Source organism: Dermacentor variabilis, chromosome 6 (assembly GCF_050947875.1).
Source record: "Dermacentor variabilis isolate Ectoservices chromosome 6, ASM5094787v1, whole genome shotgun sequence".
Lineage (NCBI taxonomy): Eukaryota > Metazoa > Arthropoda > Arachnida > Ixodida > Ixodidae > Dermacentor > Dermacentor variabilis.
The window spans coordinates 164,567,952-164,592,618 of NC_134573.1; the positions used below are offsets into that span (position 1 = coordinate 164,567,952).

General features: G+C 48.0%; 1 protein-coding gene across 2 annotated transcripts in view; it reads right to left on the reverse strand.

The window, feature by feature from the left end:
• Window positions 1–1,683: 1,683 nt before the first annotated feature.
• LOC142585659 (cell adhesion molecule Dscam1-like) overlaps window positions 1,684–24,667 on the reverse strand; it is a 116,174-nt gene continuing 93,190 nt past the window's right edge. The window contains exons 5-15 of one of the 2 annotated variants that reach the window (XM_075696589.1): window positions 17,477–17,621; window positions 16,686–16,834; window positions 15,546–15,677; window positions 15,264–15,428; window positions 13,777–13,847; window positions 12,804–13,041; window positions 12,362–12,454; window positions 11,691–11,879; window positions 11,073–11,249; window positions 10,085–10,480; window positions 1,684–8,363 (exon numbers count right to left, since the gene is read on the reverse strand). In XM_075696589.1, coding sequence (XP_075552704.1) covers window positions 7,996–8,363; window positions 10,085–10,480; window positions 11,073–11,249; window positions 11,691–11,879; window positions 12,362–12,454; window positions 12,804–13,041; window positions 13,777–13,847; window positions 15,264–15,428; window positions 15,546–15,677; window positions 16,686–16,834; window positions 17,477–17,621 — 2,123 coding nt within the window. In that variant the 3' untranslated portion in view covers window positions 1,684–7,995. The remainder of the gene's footprint in view (window positions 8,364–10,084; window positions 10,481–11,072; window positions 11,250–11,690; window positions 11,880–12,361; window positions 12,455–12,803; window positions 13,042–13,776; window positions 13,848–15,263; window positions 15,429–15,545; window positions 15,678–16,685; window positions 16,835–17,476; window positions 17,622–24,667) is intronic. The other variant, XM_075696590.1, reaches the window with a different exon arrangement.

Consider the following 24,667-nt stretch of genomic DNA (forward strand, 5'->3'; position numbering starts at 1 on the left):
GTCCCCTTCACGCTGCCTCTCCTCCTCCCCACTTGCCCCCCTAAAGCGCGCAAACACCTGCGTGTTTCACTCGCCCCTGTGCCTATCGAGGGCATCGCATATCGCTCGAAGACCGGCAAGCTGGCTTGCTGCACCATTTCGTTCACTTCGCTGTTTTATTTCTCTGGCGCGCCTCAAAATAATAATAATAATAATAATAATAATAATAATAATAATAATAATAATAATAATAATAATAATAATAATAATAATAAAAAAGATGCGATTTCTCCTTGTCGACATGGGCGCTACCTTTGGAAAAAGAAAAGGAAGCTCAGCGAAGCGCACGTCTCGCAGTTGTCTTCCGTTGTCTGGCGGAGCTGTTTTGGCACGTGCTGGCAGGATGGCTACAGCCTATTGCATACAGTCTCCTACAATCCTTTGTTGTACCTCACCGCGTGACTAACTGGACGCTGCAACGTCCTGGATAAACAGTAGCGTTTTCCTACTTCTCGGTAAAATTGTAAAGCTAGAATAATGTGTAGCTCCCGCTCGACGAAGAATCACGAGGCTTCCGCGTGTGGATGCAGCGCTCATAACAGCGCACGGCTTCAATTGGTCTTGCGGACAGTGCAACCAGAGAACTTGCGCTTGTGTGGGAAGTAAAGGGTCTTGCGAGGAACTGTGTCCAGCGCCATCAAAGAGTCTGGTCACATATTGATCTTGATGAGATACAGCAGTTGAACCCTTCGTTGTGCGAGTGAATGACAATGCAAGTTAATATAATTTTAATGATGATGATTCTGATGGCATCCCTTTTGAAACGGGAAGGCGACAAATGGCCATGTGGCCTACTTGAGATAATCGGGTCTTACTGTAGTTTGTAGTCTACCATTTTACTTATATCCTGCCTTTTTTTTTTTTTTCATCAAAACATCTATCTCTATATTCTAAAGTTACTTACGCCGCTAACGATCCCTGTTCCATCTCTTCCCTGCTTTTTTTTTCCACTGCTGATCATGCAGTTAACACTCCCATCATTTGTGAACTCCAGCACTTCTGGAAGGTGGACGTTCCCTACAGTCCTGGGGTGCTCATCTGGACGTGGTTGAATTCCGCCATGTTATGAAATTATGCAATGGCGGCATATTGAACCAGTCGTACCATAGCAGCCCTTTGGGCCAGTCAGAGAAGAGATAGCGAATTCGACAGTATGACTTTCGAGAGTAGTGGCATCCCATGGCTGGGTCGATATTTTGGCAGCGCTGGAAACGACACCTATGAGAATTGGGGCAACCTGTTTCTTTTCTTTCCATTGCACGACTATTCGTGCGTGAAGACAGTCACAAGTGGATGGGTGACTGCCGAAACATCTAAGAGAGCGAATAAATGTAAAGCACAGGCGTGCTTTACTATGTAAGTTTTTTCTTTTGTTTTGTTTGTTTGGATGTAGTATCACTAGGTGTCAGCAGATATATCAAATGGCGCCGCGGCCCCCTGCTGCCTTTTTCTTTTTTTACGGCAACAGAACATCGAGCAGAAAGAAATATGTTTTTTGTTGTTGTTGTCTTTCGTTTTTTGCTGGGCCTAACTTGTACAAGCAATTAGAACTTAAATAGGTCAATGCCCAGGACACCGGCGCTTCGTAGCAAAGCTGGGCCCGCCGAGATCTCGTGCGGGCCGCAATGACGAGCTCGATAACGCTGCAGGCTTGCGAAACCTTTAATGTAAATTTTATAAAACAGCATTTTGTACATCGACACTTCGCTGGTGACTTTGTTGTTGTTTACACCGAGAACGACGCTATCAGAGAGAGACTGCGAGACCGTGGGTATCACGCACAAGAGGCCAAACGCTTCACTCGGTCGCACGGAGTGGGTGCGAGCAGTGTAAACGCGCTATCGAGGTGTATATATTTACAGAAAGCCTAGATTACAAAGGCGTAATCTCACGCCTGTTATTGTGTGGTGACTATAACACGTCCGATAAAGAGTATACACACTACTATTGATGCGTAAACTGCGAGGGGAAGGAGAAAAAAAAAAGTATGCGTGTTCCGACGCAACGCACGGGATACTGCGGGATCATGAGTACACAGCAATTTTACTTTTCGGAGGTGTGGTATACAGAGCTATAGAGTGAACACAGTGATGCTGATTTCATTTTGAATAGGTGTTTTCTTTTCCCCTTTTGTGCTTCTGTTTCTGCACGATATCGACGCACACTTTTCTGAACACACCTTTATACCACGAGAGATATGGCAGACGACCTTCGTTTATTCATACTGGGATCTGTACACAGCGCCGGAATTTACGTGAGGTGTTTTACCGTACACGACAACGACGACGACAGCTACATGAGACAGACTCTTCGCATGTGAGGATACCAAACTATGCAGCGAAATACGACGCCGGCATGACTGTCACTATGTCCAACAAGTGCGCGAGCTCTCCAGGATAATGCTCATGATCTACTTACTACGTATACTTCCTGTTTTAAGGTTCCTATATGTCCGACAGCTGTGGTCTGATTAGCGCGGCGTAATTCGTTTGGCACTCCAATTTACGGACAGTATGCAGGCTCGTTCCGCTGGGCGGGGCATTTCCTGAACGCGGTGGCTAATAACAATGAAGCGCTCTTGAACAGGCGCCATTTGTGTGAGGATAGAGGTCATCATGATGCCGACAAGCTTTTGTTTTCTTCACGAAGCCTTCTGTCATCGTTATCGCAGGCAGTGAGCGTTCATTGTGCAGCCGTTTAGCTGTTATTTATATACACATTGCATTTACCGTGAATCCTGGCGTAATCTATGTCCACTAAAAAAAAAAAAATCTATATTAAACATGTTGTGAAGAACGAAGGGTCTCGGTGTATGCTGCCAGGATTAACAGAGGCAAAAGACAGAGCCCTAAAGCTCGTTTCTTATTAGAAATAAATTTACCTTGCTCGTTGCACCAACCATGACCTATATACATGGTCGAACTATTGCAGTGCATATAGTTTCGAATTCTGTAGTCTCTCGACTCGGCTCCGTTCTTATGTGAGTCAAAAGCGATACTGGAACGGCGCTTTAGTGCTTAGTGGAGTAATAAATAAAAAGAAATCAGCATCTAACGCTTGACCGCAAGTTCCTTTAGGAGCAGTAGGGCGCGGCTGCTTTTGGGTTGCATGTGAAAATTTTTTTCTAGTTGTTGGGACCAAACGGTGCGTTCTGGCGCACACAAACACAAACACTACGTTTCATTTTCAAGCATATAAGATTTAACAAAAACAGACGCAAAGGGGTCTGTTTCAGAGTGCGTCATTCCGTTTGCTGAGTCATTGACCCTATCAGTCCACAAGAAAAAAAATTATAAAGTCACATGCATTAACGTTATCCATACAATCTTTTCTTTCTTTATCAGAGAAGCCAGCTCCTGGGTGACTGATGAATTCCTTCACGCTCGGTGTTCATCTCTCCTCAGCAAAGTTTAACGTCATCCCAACATTAATGTGTCTGTGGGATGTGCATCATAACTTCGGTATTTAATTTTTAGAGCAGCGTCAACAGATGGGCGTTCGTGGAACCCTTGTGCGTTTTCAGCCTTGATTCATTACGTCCTGTGATTTATAATTGCCTACTGATGTACATTTCCTGCGCCAACGCAAAATCTTCCTTCACCGAGAACTCGCTTCTCAGTATGAAAAGCGTACGTCGCATGCTGTCTCCGCGATCATAACCTTCGTCAGTGAGCATCTGTCAGTCTAAATCTGATATGATCTAAAAGCGTTCAGGTACGGTATCTTGTTGCTGCTAGGTCGTCGTGTGGAGAGTTAAGGTGCATTTCTGCTCTGACAGCGCCGAACTGCGTCGTTGTTCAGTAGGTGGCTTTGCAACAACCGTTTCCTTCAACACATCTTCAATATACCCAACGCTTCGTCGCCTCTACGCTCTACAGACAGCGACAAAGTTCATTCGCGGGTATAGAGATTATGTTACTCTTAGACGGTGTACGGTCAGACTAGAATGGTAAGCGGCCTACATTCATAATTCAGATCGAGATGGCGCAGGGCGCCACTATAGGACAAGGCCGCTGGGAACAAGGGCAGGACAAGTCACGTGACACGTACGCAGCTCCCCAAAGAACAGGTCCACACCGGGATGCGGACACTTGCAACAACTTTGCACTTCAGACGCCAACCAGTTTTGGAACATAAGATGTCAAATTTTCGCAGGTTTGACTAACGAAAGTGAGAGGCACCTGAATGGCGCGGACTTGAAAGGGTTCGCACACGTTTTCCTGGGAGTCGTGTGTTACGTGACCGTTCCTACCCCGTTACACCGACATCTCCCGCCTACACGTCGGTAACACACGCTACTTACACACACACACATGTGATGCGTACATACTATGCGGCGATGCGTACAGTAAGATAGCAATATTTATGCACTCAGATGCAGGTATATAATACTCTCACTGCTTATACAAAACAACAATCGCGAGCGGGCAACCGCGAGCCATGCGCAGTAATGTCCACGCGCGATAATTCCTGTTGTACTCCTTATATGTCAGCTACATACCCTCACTGGGCACTGACATCGCCGGGCTGAGTCTACTCTTTAGTTATTGACGACGCAAATTTTCGGCGCACTACTAGAATGTGAGAGATGTCCTTTGCCTTCAAGGCCATCGTGAGCAGGCGCACGCTTCAGGCCTGCGAGACTACTGAAATATGATTTATGACTGCAAGATTATTCACTTCATAAGCGCACTTGTTTCTACGCTCATTTATACCCCAAATCTGCAAGTGGCTTTGTTTTGTCGTACAATCGGTTTTAAGTGAAACATGATCCCAGGAGCCTGTGGCAACCAGGAGGGATTTTGCCACTCTGTACTCTCGGCTTAAGGTCCCATCGATTTCCGGGCAGCAAAGACATTTCTGTCGGCATTTAGAAAATCAAACATCGATGGCTCCAGTGCCGCCATCTTTTACGGCCGACATATCGCACAGACAACGCGTCCTGCCTCTTGCCGTGTTTCATCCACATCGCATTGTGTTAAAACGCCTTGCTCATACGCACGCAAATCCACGACGGGCATGACGTTATAGTTATTAACGTTAACCTACGGCTGAAAACCCTTATTTTAATTTTAAAAAACAAGTACGCTTCCCTGTATTCGCGATACTCCTCCGCTTTATCGTGGTTGCTGAGTGCCAGCAGTGCGCGAAGTGCATAGCATCTGGCACAGACTTGTACTAGATACGCCGAAAACTTACGACAGCAGCTTGCTTCGTAGTGTCAGTGTTCCATGCGTGAAAAGCCCACCGAAATCTCTACGTGGTGCCACTGGTTAGTGCTGGCATCCAGGATTTAGAACTAAATGAATTGCAGTTTTCACCTAATGTGATGCCTCACTCAGTAGTGACGTCTCGTTCGATTCACGGTAAAGGAATACGCTCGACGAACGCAGACTACAAATACCATTCTGGCTTTCTTCAACTATCTTCGAATAGTTTGCTCGTCGGAAAGGTCTAACGCGGAAAGCGAAGAGAAAAGAACAGAACAGTCAACTAACATACAAAACTTGTTTGGTTGTGGAACAGCCGCTCACAGTATAAGACCTGTCGCGACGTGTTCCCAGCACCATTGGTACGGGGTTGTACAAGAGACTACGTTACATGAGGAGGAAATAAAAGAAAGGAAAAGATAACCAAGGTTGAAAAAAAAAAAAAGTCTTGCAACCCCGGTTTTATCTCGGAGCACCATAATTCAGTTGAGGGAGAGAGATAATCCGCGCGCAGATTGCGTTTGAACTCTCCTTTTCTTATCGCCTAGATGAAAGTCGCTCTTCTACAGCAGGTAAAAAGCTATAAAGGGTGACACCGTCTTGGCGTAGAAGCTGCGAGACGTTACACAACTCTGAAGCACATCCGCACAAATAACCAAACCCTTCCTTGTACGCCTAACTTGAGTATAATCAGCACTTGCATTTTGCGAAATTCTCGGCAGCCCTTGCAAGCTCTATTGATATATTTGTAGTACCATTCAAAGTACCGTCATTCTGGATGACATCGAAACCAAAATTGAAAACTAACAATGCGAGCTTGTTTGCTTCGTTTAGGCCGCAGTCTACACTATCCCCAGCTTCGTTGATCGATATAGCGGAGTCCGACAATGGTAATCGTATTTACGAACTTTCCCGATATTTTACAAGAACATCGCCTATACGCTAAGTGAAGCACGTTTTCACAAGAAAGAAACAGAACAGAAAAAAATACTGAGAAACAACATTTTGCGAAAAGGCCTGCTGTGGGTGAGTTTTATGGGGAATTTTGCACATATAACAAAGAAAGGTGGTGGAAATTCATGGTGATTATCTGCAGAAAATTATTTCCAGACGTACTTTCAAGACGACGAACCAGTTGCACTGATTACATGGCGACGCATAACAATAAAATGAAAATACAAAAGAGTTGACATTTTAACACAGAACTTACTATTCGCCGAGAACTAGAGGCGGCAAACAATAGCATACCGAACGCGCCCACCTGACAGCACGTGAAACTCAGGCTGTTTCTGACGTAGCTGCGGTGACGTCACAGACCAACAAATTTACTGACGGTTCGAGTTTACGCTAGCACGCCTACTCGTCCGACTGAACAACGAAAAACCAAAGGAACACGATCGACATTCGTGCGTCTAAAAATGCTTTACATGACTCGATTTGCTTCTTTGGATATCGGAAACAAGAACGCTACACAAACGTACAAAAAACCTACACTTATTCCACAACAAAACAAACAATGCATATGTCTCCTTTTTTTTCTCTCTCATAAATACCTACTCAGTATCACAGAATTACAGCGCACTACATGAAAAAAAAAAAGAAAAAGCTCTATGTAGCAGGGTGCCAGCAATGACACCTTCGTGGTTCAGCTTGTGGTTTGAAGTTGGCTGTGAAAGAAGCACACAAGGCAACAGGGTCTGTACAAAAAAAGAGGAAAGAGAAAAATGCCTGACTGGTGGCGCCTCGATTGTCGATTTCGTTTGGAATGTTCTTCTTGCTTTTTCTTGTACGCCGTTTGTAACGTTGGTAAACTGAACAGTGCGGGTCAATGAAAAAGGATTTCACTCGGCCGTGCGCAATGCCACTGCAACACAACAGCAGTTCTAAGTATGGGAGGCATTATTTCACTGCACTTCCTCGACTTACCAACATGACAAGGGCAAAGCAACTTTCCTTCCGCAAGACGCCAGACACGGAGAAAAGAAATAAAAACGAAAAAAGAAGACAGAAAGAAAAGGAAAAAAAAAAGCAGGAATAGCCCACGAAAATAAATGACGACAAAACTACACAGGCTTCGGAAAACAACAAAACAGGAGCACAATCCAAAACGTCGAACGTTGGTGCTTCATTTCACATTGCGTAGTTTCTTGTTTTCCGTGGAGATTCCTAGATTGCTTAGGATCGCCGGTCAGCTACCGGCGTCGCTTATTATATTCACAACAGTACCTTGCCACCATCACAACGGCTTTAGATGACTAAAAGTAGATACCTCGTTTTCGCACTTTGCTGCGAACAACCTGCGTAAAGGTAATCACGAAAACTAAATCGCAAGTACGAGCGATGGCCGGGAGTTGGGTTGATGGTGGCAACGGGAATGGGCGAGGGAACGAAATGTGTGTGTTCTTTTTTTCGGGTGCCGAGAAGTCAAGAAGTGATGATATTTTCTACACGTCAACACGAGAGCTACTTACTATACGGACAGAACGCTACACGCAAGCACGATCGGCGAACGATGAGCAATTCACGTTCAGCACGTACGCACACACACACGCACGCACAATTCGAAACAAAGGTTCTCGGGTGGGCAACACGTACACTACTTAGAGACGCGCGCGCACTGCACACGTGTACGTACACACTAATGAGGAGTTCGTCGAGACGGTGGCCAGCGACGGGGGACCGGGCAACGAATAAAAAAAAAATGGGGAAGAGAAATGAAAGTGAGTCTGTCGTCAGTGTTTTCGTTTCAGAGGTTCAGTTCGAAAGCGACGGCCATGTTGTTGGCCTGTGAGGAACTAGGGTCCGCGTCCGGTTTGTACGCTGATGAGTTGAGCTCGAGGCCTTCGGGCGCTTCGACCACGGAGTCGCTCGCTCCTTTCTCCCCGTCGCCCTCGACTCCCTGTCTCCCGCTGTCCTGCGCTGCCACTCTCGTCGTCACCTGCTCCCCGTGTTCCGTCCATCCCTGATGCTGCTTCTGCTTCCAGTCCTCCACGCACAGTTCGATTGCACTCAGATCGCCACAGGTCACCGCCTCTAGGCTGCGATGTCGTAGTGGTGGATCTCTGCCGCCTCCTCGATGATGTTGCTGCCCTGGCCTTCCCTGTCCAGAATGTCCTGGTGGCGAGGGCGAGAGAGCGAAGAAAAAGAAAGAAAAACAGGCCCGCGCACAATGTGACTCGTTCTAAGGAGTCCGTATGTCTACACACATAGTTGGTGAACGCTTTCCTATGCACAGGGCATGCGCTTTGCGTTCGTATATATGAATAACGATGCGTCAGGCACTATGGTGTGAACAGAAAGCAAGAAAAAAAAAACAAAGAGACCGGTAAAGGCATGTGCAAGACACTTTGATTTCGACGAAGGATGATGTTTCTGGGCATATGTCGAACACAGTTTTATTTTATTTTATTTCTTTTGTTCTATCTCTTTTGCACGGGATAGCTGCAATTCCCCTTCACGATGTGCTCGCCTACACGCCGTTCCAGAAAGCTATCGTCATAAGGCCGTTATGGCAATAATAAAATATGTACAACAAAAGAAAAAAAAGAAACATTGTTTATTCAGCGATACCCCCAATGAGATCATCGTCGTTAGGTCAGCGAACGACGTTTTAGACAACACCTAAGCATCTTCTTGAGTAATTTTTAGCGTGCTTTCGCTTGATACATTTCATACCGAGATTATCGCTGCTTTCTTCATTCGATATCAAAAATCACTTGCAGGATCTTCTTGACGAGCGAAGTCGACGACCCCAAACGTTGAAAGCCTGCGAATTTGCCTCTGTAACCGAAGAAGGTCCCTTGAGGCGGGTGCAAATTCCGCCACTGCTTGCAATTGAGAACTATGCCACTGACGCCATCCTTCGGTCGAAACGCAAAGAACAGCCCTTCCGAAACAGAGTTTTAAAGAAATGAGAGAAATAAAAAACGTACGTGCAACCGCATCCTCTTCTGTCCCTCGAGAGAAACAAGGGTAAACGGGAAAAGACGGAAGATGGACGGAGAGAAAGAGACAGCGAGAGAAAGAGAAAGACAGAGACACACACAGAGAAAGAGAAAGATGGCACCAGACGAGACAACGAGCGGGTGGCGGTCAGCAAAAAACGGCGCGACCTGACTGCGCGCGAGCTTGGGGTATTCGTGGACGGCGTGGGCCTGCGGCTGCTTATGCAATCTAATGCTTTTAACACCTGAAATGGCGCAATGCTGTCCCTTGGCTGACACCCTGCACCTGATACGCAGATCTGTTGGTCGCCAGCTCACTTGAACACACTAACCGGGAGAGAGTCTCCTCTACACACGAATTCGCACAAAATAATAACCAGTCGTGCAGGAATAACAAACTAAACCTGCTCCTCGGAGACATGTACGCGAGTTCGGTGCTTGGCACGTGCCAAGAGAACTGATGACACCGAATCATGACTTCAGAATCGTAAATCTAACGGCTGCGGTGACATCAAAACTCTGTTGGCGAGTTTCACCGAACAACGAACTGTTCTGATGAGTTTAGGGCACTAAGCGTGACATCAAGCGCAGGGGCGTATTGCGTGAACTCTGCCTGCTTGTTTCTATATTTTCCCCTCAAGATCTGTGTCTGTTATTGTAGGGTTTCGCCCTCTTGGCTAAGGCTTTAGGGTTGCCGGCTTAGTAGCCAAGCCCTCCCATAGCTTCGCACGCCGTAATAAACAACAACTGCGTGGTTTAGCGGACAGCCTTACTCCTTTTCGGGAGTTAAAAGGTTCACTGCTTGCCGCCGTGGCGCCAGCACAGAGCAGAGTAAGCGAGTGTAGGAGGCAGCAGGCAGAAGCAGGCAGAGACGGACGTCGAGGGCCTTACTCAAGCGCACACTGCCGCCGGCCGTGAGCGTCATTGACGCCCAGATGTCGCACCAGACGCCTGAGCGCGGCGCGTCCCAAGGCTCCTGCGGGACACGTACCTGGGACAGGGACGTTCCCTTGGCGTTACGCGTGAGCCGCGAGGGCGAGGGGCCGTCGGCCGCCGGGCAGCGGATCGGCAGCGTCGCGTACGGCGCCGGGTACTGCGGGATGGCCGAGCCCAGAAGCGGCCGGCACGAGCCGGGCGGCCCGACGCTTCGCTCGCCGTCTGCGTGCCGGGGTGTCCGCGGAGCGCCCAGTCGCTGGTCCACGTCCACGTAGCGCTGGCTCTGTGGACGCCCGAGGCTTGCGGCTCCACTCATGTACGTGCCGGACTTGATTGGCTTCAACGGGGGCACTGCATTTGCCGGCGCGAGAGAGACAGAACAGGCCGTCGCGATGACGCTCGGGTATCTTTTTTTTTTCAAAGCTTTATAATGAATATTCACAGACGACCTGGGAAAGGTACGCTAGAATATGCGTCACGAATGTCAGCAGAAGAAAGAACAAGCACCGATGAATCTGTGTTGGTTTTCTTTGTATATATATATATATATATATATATATATATATACGTGCTACTACGAAGTTGGTACCCAAACTTCCTTTCATGAATCTGCCGCCACCTAGCGAATTCCCGCCATATCCATTTGGTCGGAGATTATGCCACGGGCATTCTCTGGTTTTAACCTACGGAGTATCGGGCACGCTACGAGACAATTCAGATTGTCCTAGCCCGGTAGCAGATGTTTTAAGGAGCTTCGAGTTGCGAGACGGGTCTTGCCGCTGGATGTTTGTGAACTAGCTGCGTCGAGGTGAGGACATACGACACGTTTTCTCCCAAACAACCTTTACAACTAAGAACCGACATTATGACCAATCAGAATATTACACAAGCAAAGTGTCGACACCCGCGGCGGCTCGTATCCTTCACAGTGAAGCGCACTCACCGATGATGTTCTTGTACTTCCGCCTCTCGTGGCTCACGAAGAGGCAGGCCCCGGCTATGACGAGAACGATGATGGTGAGCGACGCGGCTGCCGGCGCCACTACCGACAGCCGGAAGTAGACCGGAAGTTCGCGGCTCTGGCTTCCATGCGGGGCCGGCATGGATGCATCCGATAGTGCTGCAATGTGACGCCCATCACTCAGTTCAGGAAACAACATCCTCGTTGAAATGCTCTTTCTGCTGGGCGATGAAGTCACACTCCCGAGCTCTCCGATGACCTCCGCTGTGTGAATGTTTCCGACGTGCTGCGAGCTATAGCTTGAATCTTTTTATAAGCTTTTTAGCGTCCTGTAGTATAGTATCTCTGATTTGAACAGAATAAAACTTGAACGCGACAGCTCAAATTGCTACGTAATTTCGTAGTCAGGCGAACAATTCCGTGAGTTTGATCTATTTCGATGTTATTTGTGGACATCCCTAAGTACCTCCTTCCATTGCAGCTTTATTCGCTCCCACACTAAGCGATTCATTTTCGAGGCGCGTGTACTGGGGACAACCGAGAGCTGTCGGAGGTGAACGTAGCCTGGCGTTCGGCCAGCAGAAAGCATCCGCGGCTTACCTCCGCCTTCTGTGAGCACGGTGATGGTCTCACTGGGGGCGCTTGTGGATCCCTCTCCAGCAGCCTGCAGGTAGATCTGGTAGCGGGTGGCCTCTCGCAGGCCCGACAGCGTGTACTTGGAGTTGTCCGCCTGCGGTACGGTCAGCTCGCGCCATGGGCCGTTCTCTTCCCGGTACGACATGATGTAGTCTGCGCGGTAGCCAGACGGCACATCCATTCAGCCGATGACACTTGCACGTCTTCGCATTTTCCAGCTACGTTAAGTATTTGCAGTCTTAGAGTGCTAGGCAAGGCTTCGCACGAAGAGTTGACTCACTGAGTTGTAAGCGAGTAAGTTAGACGGTGAGGTAATGTGAGTATTGGGACTTAAAGCACGAAGGCAAATGAATGCGAAGAGTAGGTTCTGTACTGTAGCAAAGCGTGTGTCTGCCCTCGTTCCTCAACTCATCAGTTTACTAGCCCATGTGCTCGCAGTCCAGTGTCAAACATGGCGCCGGCGGTTTAGCTTCTTGTGAAAAAGTCTGTACTGGTATGACGTCATATGAAGACACTTCATATGACATAACATAACAGTGCGACAGTCAAGGCACGGTACATTTAAATTAAGATAAAAAAGGGATCCTGTTTTGGAAGGCGTTGCCGTGCTACATGGGGCTGTACCGGGTACTTACGAGTGACAGGTGGTCCTGGAGGCTGTTGCCAGTGAACGACGATGAAGAAACGGTCGTGGGACTCGAGCCATAGACGTGGCGGCAGTGGTGGCTCTGCAGAAATGCACAAAAATAGCGCATTGCTTCATCGCATTGTACGAGCAGTGTCATTCATATGATTTGCTGCATTATACTCAGCAGTTTGAAGTTTGTAATCGTACGTCAACAGTTACCAGTGACACAGCACTGCCTGTAGACCGCGCGCGATGATGGCTTTAGCTTCTTTTCAACACTTCCATGTTAGTAGATGTTTTCATGTGTGAGCGAGTGTTTGTGCCCATTTAAGGCGTCACCATCGTGTTTCACCCATCATATGAATAATCTTGCTTGCCAAGCCTGCGGCCAGGCATTGGGCAGTCTGTGTCCAGTTGCCATTAAAGCCAGCTCTTTCTAACCAACTTACCAGAGTCTGCTGTCCTGGAAAAGACCTCCTGTGAGTCTGGGCCGGAGCCAGCCGCGTTGTACGCCTTGACCACGATGCTGTACTCGGTGGCCCTTTTGAGACCAGACAGGAGATGCTCTTCTTCGGGCTGGTCAGTGACCAGCGTCGACTGGTAACTATACGGCTCTTCCGAGGTTCGGCTGCGGTAGCCGATGTAGTAGCCCAGCAGGTGACCGTTCCACTGTTCCTTGGGTGGTGCCTGGCCAGTGCGAAGGACGTGGTTGGAAGACGTTAGTAACATCTTCCACGCTTTCTTTGTTGTTGTTATTTTTTTGCTGTTCTGTACCCGCTCACAATTCTTTTCCTTTTGTCCCTTATTTTTTTACATCAAAGTGACTTGGTTGACCAAAGAACGGCCCTAAATTTGCAATGTTGGCCCATACATTTCACTCATCAACAGTAATAGCAAAGCCTAACTGCTACAAGCCGAAAAGACAGCAGCAGCGTAGCCAGGACGTCAATTCGGAGGCTGTTTTAACCCGCTTCTAATTTCGGGGCGTTTCCATTCCTCTAGGAACTTTGGGTCGGATTCACAAAGCTGTTCGCTTGATAAACTGTGTCATTGGCCGGCCGCTATCGCGAATATTATGTTCGCTGCCAATATTCGGCGGCATCGGTTCTTGTGAACAGCTCTATGGCGTACCACCTGATACGTGAAAGCAGGCCTTGTTTGTCCTGCTTAGGACGGCGCTCTCGAAAGGACCAGCAAAGTTTCAGTGAGTGTCCTGACACTGAAACACGTACCATGCTACGTATACGCCTCTGATGAGTTACAAGTAATCGCTATCGAGTGTCTGATCTGTGTGTGCCGGTGCCGTGAGAGCTAGCTACCAGTTCATTAATACATGACTTCACGGGCTGCATATTAACAGTAAGCACGAATGACCTTTACTATCGCGGCACTTTTGTGCCGCAGATGTTGGCCCGCACATACCTTCCATTTGATGCGAAGAAGAGTTGGTCCTCTAGACTCCGCCATGACGTCAGTAGGAGCGCCGCTTGGTTCTGCAGGAGAAGGGAATAATGAAGGCCACTGTTCACGAGTGCATTTTTGACATTTGAACTAAGGCTACCAGTGAATGACTACAAAGGATAGTCACGTTGTAAAACAAGCGAAACGAGGTGAAGGAACGACAGGACAGGAAAAAGCGTCTGTCCTGTTATGTCGTTCCTTGACATCGTTTCGTGTCTTTTACATCATAACCAAGTACGAGCCAGCGAGGCTATTGACAACTACGAATGCAAATGAATATCGTTGCGGTATGCAGCATTTTACTCTACGCGGAATATTAATGTTGCACTAGGCATTAGTCAGGGCTATTAATTTTGAGCCTTTCTATATACGATATCTCTTCCTCAGCCTTGTGGCATATATTATTTGGTTTAAATCTAAGCGCCCTCCCTAACTTTGGTCATACGGGCGTGAAAATAAGAGAGAGAAAAATATGCTTAGATTTAAGAAAAGAATGCCTTAGGTACTGTCAAATGCTCGGTATAGTTCGGTTCCGTGTGTCTGTTACCTTCCACCGTCATCTAAATATGGCGAAAAAAACAAAAAACAAAAAGAAAATTAAACAGTTGGCGAGCAAGGAAAAGCGTAGCCTGATCTAACGTTTCGACAAAGAGGGCTTCTTTTCATGAGGGTCGCTGTTTTCCTCATGTCACGGGGTGCATATTAGCGTTAAGCACGAATGAGCTTTAATTCCACCCGCCGTTGTTACTTAGTGGTTCCGGTGTCGCGCTGCTAAGCGCAAGGTCGCGGGATCGAATCCCGGCCACGGCGGCCGCATTTCGATGGGGGCGAAATGTAAAAACACCCGTGTGCTTAGGTTTAGGTGCACGTTAAAGAACCCCAGCTGGTCAAAAAGTAATCCGGAGTCTCCCACTACGTCGTGCCTCATGACCAGGTTGTGCTTTTGGCACATAAAACCCCTTAATAAATTAATGAAAATTATTTCATTCCTACGATGCATCGGGGAGAGTCCCGACGCGTCGACGTCTTTCTGCCACTGACACGGAAAACAAAGAGTTGCAGTTTAACTGCCCAAAGTAGCTCTGCACCCGCGCCCGCGGTAAATGCTCAACGTCCGCTGTACCCGCAGGCTACTCAAGAAAGACTATTGAGAAATGCCGGGAGACGCGCAGGCTAACCTGAAAAGCATGTCCGGGATAACGTTTCACCAGTGGTCTGAGCGGCGCTCCACTTACGCTATCATCGGCATCTGTTACGTCGTGGGCGGTAAATGATAAGTGAGGGAGAAAATCGAGCGAAAGGAATGATGCCATTATAACCGGTACGAGCCCAGTGGCTCACAGGCAGTTTCAGCATGACGCAGGTCCGCACGCGTTTATTTGACCAATAGCTCAAGATGCTCCATTTGGTGACCCGTGTGTAAAGTAGGAAAGAATGAAGTTGCACACCCTCTTCTTTCGTCTGGAACTTTTGGCTCTCCGACGGGGATCCCCTCCCTACGGTGTTCTCGGCCAGCACGCGTACGATATACGATGTGCCCGGCTGCAGGTCACGCAGGAGGGTCGACGTCTGTGGCGCCACGACGATGGCCTCTTCTAGCCTGTGCGCAGCGCCTTCACAGTTTCGATGCAAGAGGAAAGAGAGAGAGAGACAAACACGCCATGCGGTTGTTTTGGCCGAACAGTATCGCGTAGACTTTTCTTTCGGACGAGACAAGAAAAGTTTCTCACCGTGGTCCTTCCAATACTGCACGATGTACTTGGAAACGGGACTGTTGCCGCTGTACGGGGCATTCCATCGGACGCTGGCGGAACGACTCCAAGACTGCTCAACTTTGACATCGAACGGGGCTGACGGTACCTCTGAGGAAAGAAAAGAAAAAAGGAGGATAAGCGTCGTATTTTGGTAAGGATCATCTTCATAATCATCATCGCCATCCCATCTCATGTCTACTGCACGACGAAGGCCCTTCTGAAATACGTCTGTCTTTGTACTACCTCTGTCCTTCGCCAACCGACTCCATCTTATGCCTGTATTCTTCCTGTATATTCGTTATTCTCATCATGCCATCTAACAGTATACGCCGTATTCGGCTGTCTCTTACAGCCACTCTTATAGTCACTCTTATAGTCTACCAGTTATCTATGTGCCTAATGCATTGCAGGACCTCTCTAACTCTACTCATTCCTCTCAATCTCAAATAGAACTTCGGCTACGCCCGCTCGGTCTCTAATCCATACCGCCCTCTACTTGCTATTTCTAAACTTTACGCCCATCATTTCCCGTTGCATCGCTCCTTTGCGCGGTCGTCAGTTCTTATACCTTGTTGTTGTCCTCCAAGTTTAAAAATACGGGGAGAGATGCTATGGTTTATTTATTAGTGACGTCTAACGTTCAGAAACAGTAGCAGCGCTGGTTAAGCGTTGTTGGAGGGGCATCATCTCCTACCGCACACACCTAAATAGAAAGAAACCCGTCTGTACTCGAGGCACTCTCAGACGGCCTTCTTCTCAACTAATGCGCTGCTTATATTCGGCGTAGTTTGGCTCAAATATTGAAACTCTGTTGGCCCCGTATAACTATCAAACAAAAAGTGCCAAGCGGGATTTGCGCCGAGTACAAGCTGCAGCTGCTTTAGCGATTCCTTCTTGCAATCATTCCTTGTTGCTTGGAACCAACTCGCCCAGCGTTTACTTCTGTTTGTGGCTCCTGCAGGCCCCGTGCACAATGGCAACGATGTATATGCAATCGGTTCAGTACATACTGACATCAATCAATCAATCAATCAATCAATCAATCAATCAATCAATCAATCAATCAATCAATCAATCAATCAATCAATCAAGATAGGCAAATGAGCTGGGACTCACCGAGGACCACCAGCTTGATGCTTCGCCTGTCCGTCCCGAAGCCGTTCTTGGCGAGGCAGCTGAAGAGGCCGTTGTCCGACCGCTCGGCGCCCTGCACGTGCAGCTCGGAAGCCGTGCCGCGGTCGGTCACGCTCTCGAACACCTGCAGCCTGGCGCAAAAGCGAGCGCGGAAGTGAGCCTCTTCACGCGCCTGTACTCCCCAACGCGAGACGGTCTCTCTACCGCGTCTTTGGCCCTCTTCAGCGAAACCGAGTTCGCTGCCCGTTGGTTCATTCGACGTTGCCATTCCGGCTCGCCAAGAAACCAGTATATAAGTTCTACAAGCATTTTCTTTTCTTTTTTGTTGTTACTGCGGAAAGCGACAACAACTATAGACAATGCCGCTACGTTGAAGGAAAGCGGGAATCCCACTCTATTACGCATTTCCTGCAAGAACAGAAAGAGGAACCGTCTGGGTGTTCATTGATCGGCGAAGGAGAGAGCGATGCCCCAGCGGTACCTAGAAGCCTTTATTTGTTCTAATAACGGTTATTCAAAAAAAAAGTAAGAAAGCAACAACCAGGAAAGCATTAAGTCATCGCTGCCTTTACTGCAATGAATTTACTTGCTAATGGCAGAAAGTATGCGCCTCCCCTGAATATAACTACTCATTTCCAACATGCGACGTGGCCACATTCAAGCTAGCGGCGTTTCTACGGTGTTCCAAATAGTCGGATGTCGTCTCGTACGCGTACTGTGGTTACCTACGATCCGCTATATGCGCTATGTGCAACGTGCGAGCGCGCGCTTACCTTGGCGAGTCCAGCGGAAGCGGGTCCTCGTTCCGGTGCCAGGTGACACCCATGGGGCTGTCGCCGAGCGCCTCGCAGCGCAAGATGGCCGTGTCGCCACGCCTCACGCTCTCCACGCTAAACTTCTGTTCGAAGCGGGCGGGCACTGCGCACGCAATATGGATCATTAGAAAAAGAATATATGTTTGGAAAGTAATAATAACAGTAAAGGCCGAGCCTATCCAAATACTGCAGACGACACATGGCGGCGTACATGGTGTCAGTATGACGTCACGTATTTCGTAATAGTTTCACTTATTTAAGCCTTTCATTCTTTTTTTTTTGCGCCAGAAAGCACAGCAAAGTTTGCGAATTATTTTCATTCGTTGACAAAGGTAACGTAAGAGTTGTTCTTTTTTTTTGTTCTTGTTGTTGATGCTGCTGCAATGTGTTGTCGCCGGCAGTTTTACGCGTTTGCATCGTTTTTTTCTTGTATTACCCCCAGCATCCACACATGGTAAAAGTGACCTATTTGATATACGAGGAGTGCTCAACTCGCTTAAGCTCCTCTGCGCTGCGAATGTCACACAATGGATGAGGAGCACGTGCATTAATACTGAGGCGTGGACTTTTTTTTTTTTTTTTTTTTTTTTTTTTACGGTTGAGCGCTTTTCACCATCTAACGTATGTTATCGCTCAGCGCGGGACGCGCCCGCATGTATCTGAAGTTTCTCGAATGTTATCGATGGTTCTATTGTCACCGAAGCTTGTGTAATCTGATTGCATGTGCCACGCTAATTGTGTAGAACTTTCGGGAAGACATGCGGGCACCACCGATTGCTCTGGAACCTTCGACGACTCGTGTATCCAAGCCGACGCGCTTGACCGGCAGATCAAATTTTCGACGATCGCCGACTGTGTTCTCAGCTGTCGCCGTTCTTTGGGTGTAACCTGTTCTTGAGGGCACAAGTTCGCCCAATAAAACGCCAGTCTCGTCATTCCCAGTTTTGCTGCTTTCTTCATCCTCACTACTACGTGACAATACAGACGGTTCCAGTTAGTTTGACCCTAGCGAGATCGCTGCAGATTTGGTCGAATTATCCGAAAGGTCGAATTAACAAGCGGCGGCAAAGTCAATGAATTCAAATATATTTTTTATTGCTTGAGGCTCTCTGTAACGTATTCTTGCTTAGGGTTCTTGAAGCGTGACTCAACCGGCATGCATCAATGAGGCCCGGCATGTATAAACCGCCTCATCGTTGAACTGAAAGGAAAAGTAAAACTCTTAAAGTTCTGAAAATAAAGGTATAGAAAAATTTAAGTAAAAGCAAAGTGAAGCAGCCTCACACCTAGGGAAACAGTAGCGCCGTCTGCTAAATTTCTTGTTTCTCAAGTCTTAGTAGCCGCCGCGCGCATGAGGAGATGACGGCGTGGGTCGAATTAACCGAAGCGCCACACGTTCGCGTTCGAACTAAACTAGTTTTTCTTTCATATATGATTTCTCGCCGGGACTTTCTAGTGCGTTCGAAGTAGGAGAAAAGTCGAAATAACCGTGGTTGAAATAAAGAGAGCCGACAGTAGATGATACTGATTAGCTCGAACATATGCTGCTTTCTGAGTACTTTATCGACGATTAGTACATTGGGCAGATGGAAAAACATACTTGTAGCCTGTGGAATGCAAATTCAACTGATACCTTCGACGAGTTTTGCACTGAAGCCAAAGTTTGCCGTTGGCGGTGAAGTTGTCCAGCAACGTTGACTTGGCTCGCACACGAATGGGACCACGTGTTCAATATGATGCCTAAGAAAAATTGCTATACTCGAAACGGCCTTATGATTAGTTCTCTTTTGCCAGCTGTCCAGTCATAACAGTTTTCCACAGAGCCCGCTTCTGATAGACAGAAACACCCCGGGGACTTGGACCTCCGTGATTTTATTCTCCCGAGTTTCTTTCTTGTAGCTGAACTAGGGCCTCCCAAGTGAAAATTTCGACCGAGACCAAGCTTTTGCAAAGACGGTGAGCAAAACAAAAATTTTACGACAGATACACGACGGCAAACGAACTGTTTCCTTTCGAACGTCACAGAATCCTTCTGGAAAGGGCGCTGTCAACAGTCGAACCCAGGGAGAAAGACTTGGACCTCTGCGACACACGACAAAGAGGAAACTAGACGCAGCAGTGAGTGACTGCCAAGGGGGCGTGCAGTTTCTTTTCAAATCTGGCCACGGCAGGGGTCTGTGCCCTCGCAGCACGCCAGACGACGCGGGGTTCTATCTTATTGACCCGCTGCCGCTAGCGCCGAGAGGCGCGACGTACGGCACTCCCTTGACGCCGGCGCACGCCACTGATTGGACGCTTCCTGCCTGCCTGAATAATCGGGACACGTTCGGGGGTTCACCGGCTCAAACAGGAAGCAACCCGAAGGCGAGCGCGCTTGGCGACTGTCAAGGAGCGGATCGCGCATTTTGTGGGGCGTTTTAGAATTCTCTGACTGTCTCGTTTCCTTTGTACCTCCCCCGTTTCCGTTTCGGTATCGCATTCCCAACAGAACGGGAACTTTTGTCAGGCACGCCGAGGCAAGGTAACGAGAGGCCCAGTGTTCCTGTGCTCATTTGTGTTGCCTTGTTTTATTGTTGTTGGCGTCGTGATAAAAGTTGCGCAGAAAAGCTCATGGCGTGTATAGTGCATGTGCCTGTGCGTGACCTTTCGACGGTATACGGTATTCTGATTCCAAGCGTGAAGCCTTTTGGAGGTTCTACGATGCTCACATGGCTGATCACATGTGACAGAAAGCACGTCCACGTCCAAATATCATATATATTTTAGTGTTTTAGTGTAGATTAGTGTCGATGGCTGACAGAGAGGAGCTAGAGAGTGCCTGGGATTGCTGTAAGAATAACTTCATGCGCATACTACGAGGTATGATTCGACAGCTTTCGAGGACAAATCATACCTGCAACCCCACGCACGCGCATGTACCTATGCTAGCACACTTGTGGCACATAGAAATGCAGATGTACACACGCGTACGCACAGGCACACAAACCGACACACGCAAATAAGACAGACAAACGGAGCATTCCGATTCATGCAACATATTGTGGCCATTCCTCATGCACATTCGTTCGTATAAAAGGAATTTGGGATGAGCAACGCATGAGCGTAATGCGGGAAAGGGATAGAATACGACGCACTCCACCTGCAACAGGCAAGAAAATCACAGCAGTTAGCGCAGCATGAAATGAGTTGAAAAGGCTATTGACAACCACATGGCAATGGCGTTTTTTGGCTGCCGAATGTTGAACATTTCATTGTTTGTATTCATTTTTTGTATCAAGGAGGGCTGTGTATACCTATGGGTAAATCGCTAACTGCTCTCTACGATAAGCGCTATAACAACAGGTGTGCAGCAAACCACAGACGTTCTTCAGACGTTTTCTAACCTTCAAGACAGCTCGTATACTCCGAGGAATAGGCTTTCGGGTTGAAGTCAGAAAGTGGACTGCGTCACTGTGCACTTATTTTACCATCTCTTCTGCGGACGCTAGGAAACGACTGTTTGCGCTTGGTCTATTTCTTACGTCGTTCAGCTATGCACGGTAACGAACACTTACAGTATTATTGAAATCTCGACTCGTCGACCTGCTTCACATAAGTGACACTCGTGAGCTATCAGTTGGAGCAATGGCTTCGTTTTCAAGCAACACTTAGGCCTGCTGTTGGCCCCGTGTGTCAAGACCTGGCACGTTTTTACGGCGCAATGAATAATTTCCAAGAACCTGCTTGCTTAGGACCCTCGGGGCAAAGGCGTACCTTTCGAGGCCAGCGAAGTATGTGTTTCTGAGCAAAAAAGAAGTCGTTTCCAGCGCGCGATCCGCGACGAATATGTATATATAAATGGCGAGAAAGCGGCGGCAGCGCGCATAACGACGCATTTGTCTGCTGCGCCGCGGTTTTAACTGCGTTCCGAACCGAACGTGACCCCGGACAAAAGCTCAGTCTCCCTCTCGCACTCAGCGCGACACACAAGAGGACCAATAGACACCGAGAAGGGCATCGTGCTCGGCTAGCTCTGCTGGCGTTCGTGAAAAGCAAGGAAAGCGGGTGCTAGAACGTGCGCTTGCTCTTGATGGTTTCTAAAGCTACTTGAAACGCGGATGGCGAGCAGGAGGTCGTCGTCTTTGATCACATTCTGTGGTGGTGATGGTGGTGGTTGTGGTCGAAATGTTTTGTTTTCTACGTACGGCTGCGACCTCCTCTGTTCGCCATACTTTGATCCGGCTCCCTCTCATAGCGCCCCAGAATCGACTGCCAGTCGGTTTGTCACCCGCAACGCGCCTTTTTCCGCCATTAGAGAGTTTTAGTTTAGGGACCGCAAGAGGCTTGCATCTACTAAACTAAGACTCTCCATTATCGTCATCACATGCACCGAAGGCCCCTTATTTTCAAGTGAGACCTGCCGTCTGCACCGCTTCATGGTTGATCTCTCTCTCTCTCTCTCTTTAATGTTACTTTTTCTTGAATGTGCGTCCGAACAGCCGACGTGCGGCGAAGTGCATCCGTGCCGCTAGTTGTCGTTCAATTATAAGAACACGTGTCCGTTTTCCAGACCTAAATTTGTGATCAAAGTGAAAGAGGACTCCTCATTTGCACAAAAGACGGTCCTTTAATTCTCCCTGCCTTTCTTTTTTTTCTTTCTTTCTTTTTTCATTGGAAGCAAGAAAGCACAACGAGGCAGACAACAAGTATTATTATGTGGGAGGTCTCGCTTCGCACGTGGGCTTCTATGTGCGCTAATTGTTTCGTAATACCGATTAAGGTGTTCTCCTTGATAGTGGATGAGCCACTGTCGTCCTGCGCAGATATATTATGTGCAGCAGCAGATACCACGCGCAAATACCGCGGGTGGGACGAGTAAGATAGACAGAGACGTGCCCTACGTCTCTTCTATTCTTGCCATGGGCCGTCTTCGCGCTGTTACACTGTGTTCAACGAGTCCAACCGTATGGCCCAAGTGTCTGTGCTATTGCACGGTTTCTGATTGCCCGCTAACTTAGCCGTTAGCCGTGCCGGGAAAATCGCAACCACGCGATGGGCGTCTCTTGGGGAGGCCATTACTACTAAGGCCCGAAAATGCCAAGACGACGGAGGGGAAAAAAGAAAGAGAAACAAGGAAAAAAAAGGGGAAGAAAAAGTAGAACACTAAATGGAAAATGACAGCAAAAGAGAGTGTTAAGGCGGGGAGCGAAAATCGATGCTCTTGATCGCGCCACGCCAGCGGCCCTGAGCTCTCGAAAGAAGCGTCGGCATGCGGGGTGGGGCTCGCGAGCTAGAAATTTCTTCGATGGCTGCGTCGCGTGGAACAGCGTATGCAAAACGACCCTTATCTGGCCGAGTGAGCACCGCGCGTAAACGCCATGAGTGGGACGTGCTTCTTTCGGCTTTTCCCTTCGTGTAGTGTAGACTGCGGCTGATGTTATATTTAACACAGTTTTGCCCTTTTCTGAACCATTCAAACTAGAGCCATATATATATATATATATATCATGAAGTTCGGCAAGCCTTTCTTGACGGGTTTTTGCGTCCAAAAGCTACAGAGTAGGTTAGGAGGTTAGGTGCGAGTGTAGGCATCCGTACGGTTTTGGACGACCTGCAATAATTAAGTGGCATCTAAACAACGAAAGCGCGTGGATGTTTCTTGCCCTCCGCATTCATCTGAATACGGTCGTCGTGGTCGTTTTAGTGGCCGCGAACCAAACGCGCCATCTTGTGTCTATGCAGCTAAATGCGACAGCCACTGAGCCGCGGCCACCGACCGTCGCTAATCCTCCCCTGTACGACATTCGGTTGATAAGGAGATTAACGGATGGATTAGTGAAGCAGATTGTGCGATAATTTCCTCTTTCTGCAAGACATGTCGGCGATCCTAGGGCCGATTTCACAAAGGTTTTTGTTTGTGAGGGCTCTTTCCCATTGGCCGGACCGCACGGCTTTGCTAATGATATGTCCAGAATCGTGGTTGGCTAAATTTTTTTCTTACGAACAATTATAGCGTAAGAGGCCTTTGTGAATACGGGCACTAGTTTATTATTGGGTGTCAGGTGTTAATTTGCACTTTGGTCACGCGCACAAAAAAAGCAAATAAACAAACACACGAATAAACAAAAAAACAAACATTGGCTGACAAGACCCATAGTTTTCGCTGTGTTGCACGAATTTCGTGAGACGGAGTATAGAAAGCACATCACAACTGTTGTGACGTCTTTCTTTTTTCTTTTGTTCATTCGGAATAAGTGTGGTTTGTTTAGACGCTGTTGCTGCCTTTCACAGCGAAGTAATGGAAATAGGAGCGACAGGTTCACAGAAGGTCACTGAGATAGTTTAATCACACAATCCGTTCACCTCCTCGTCGAGCACACGTGAAGGTCGTTGGATCTGTGCCAGAGATAAAACTCCGCTGTGTGGCGGAGCACGAACGTGTGCTTGTGCTTCGGCGATAACAAGTGAACTCGCAGGCTTCGTCCCGCACTCGCCTTTCGATAAGACCTGTCCGATTATGTTGCTCCGTACCCGCCGTGGTTGCTCAGTGGCTATGGTGTTAGGCTGCTGAGCACAAGGTCACGGGATCGAACCCCGGCCACGGCGGTCGCATTTCGATGGGGGCGAAATGCGAAAACACCCGTGTACTTAGATTTAGGTGCACGTTAAAGAAGTCCAGGTGGTTGAAATTTCCGGAGTCCTCCACTACGGCGTGCCTCATAATCAGAAAGTGGTTTTGGCACGTAAAACCCGATAATTTATTGTGTTGCTCCGCGACGATGTGCCAGACAGCTGTTGAGATGATTGACTTACGACGATCGTAGGCGAACCAGTGTCGTTTGTTACACAAATCGACGGGCATGATCTCAAAATTTGGGTCACAGTTTGGTAAATGTTTGTCATTAGGGCTGAGAATTGAATATACGCATGAGTGATCTTCTGATATGGCGGTCTTGGGGGAACGTTAAGGGCAGTTACGCATGTCCATGAGACCATCTGTGCAATGTAAAGATGTCATACATGTCTGTCCTATGCGGCATAACTAAAGTAGATTTCAAATATGCAGAGCCTGTATTCACATAAAGCTCTTACTCTAGAATTGTTCGTAAGAGAAAATGCCAGCGTATACGCTCGATATATATATATATATATATATATATATATATATAT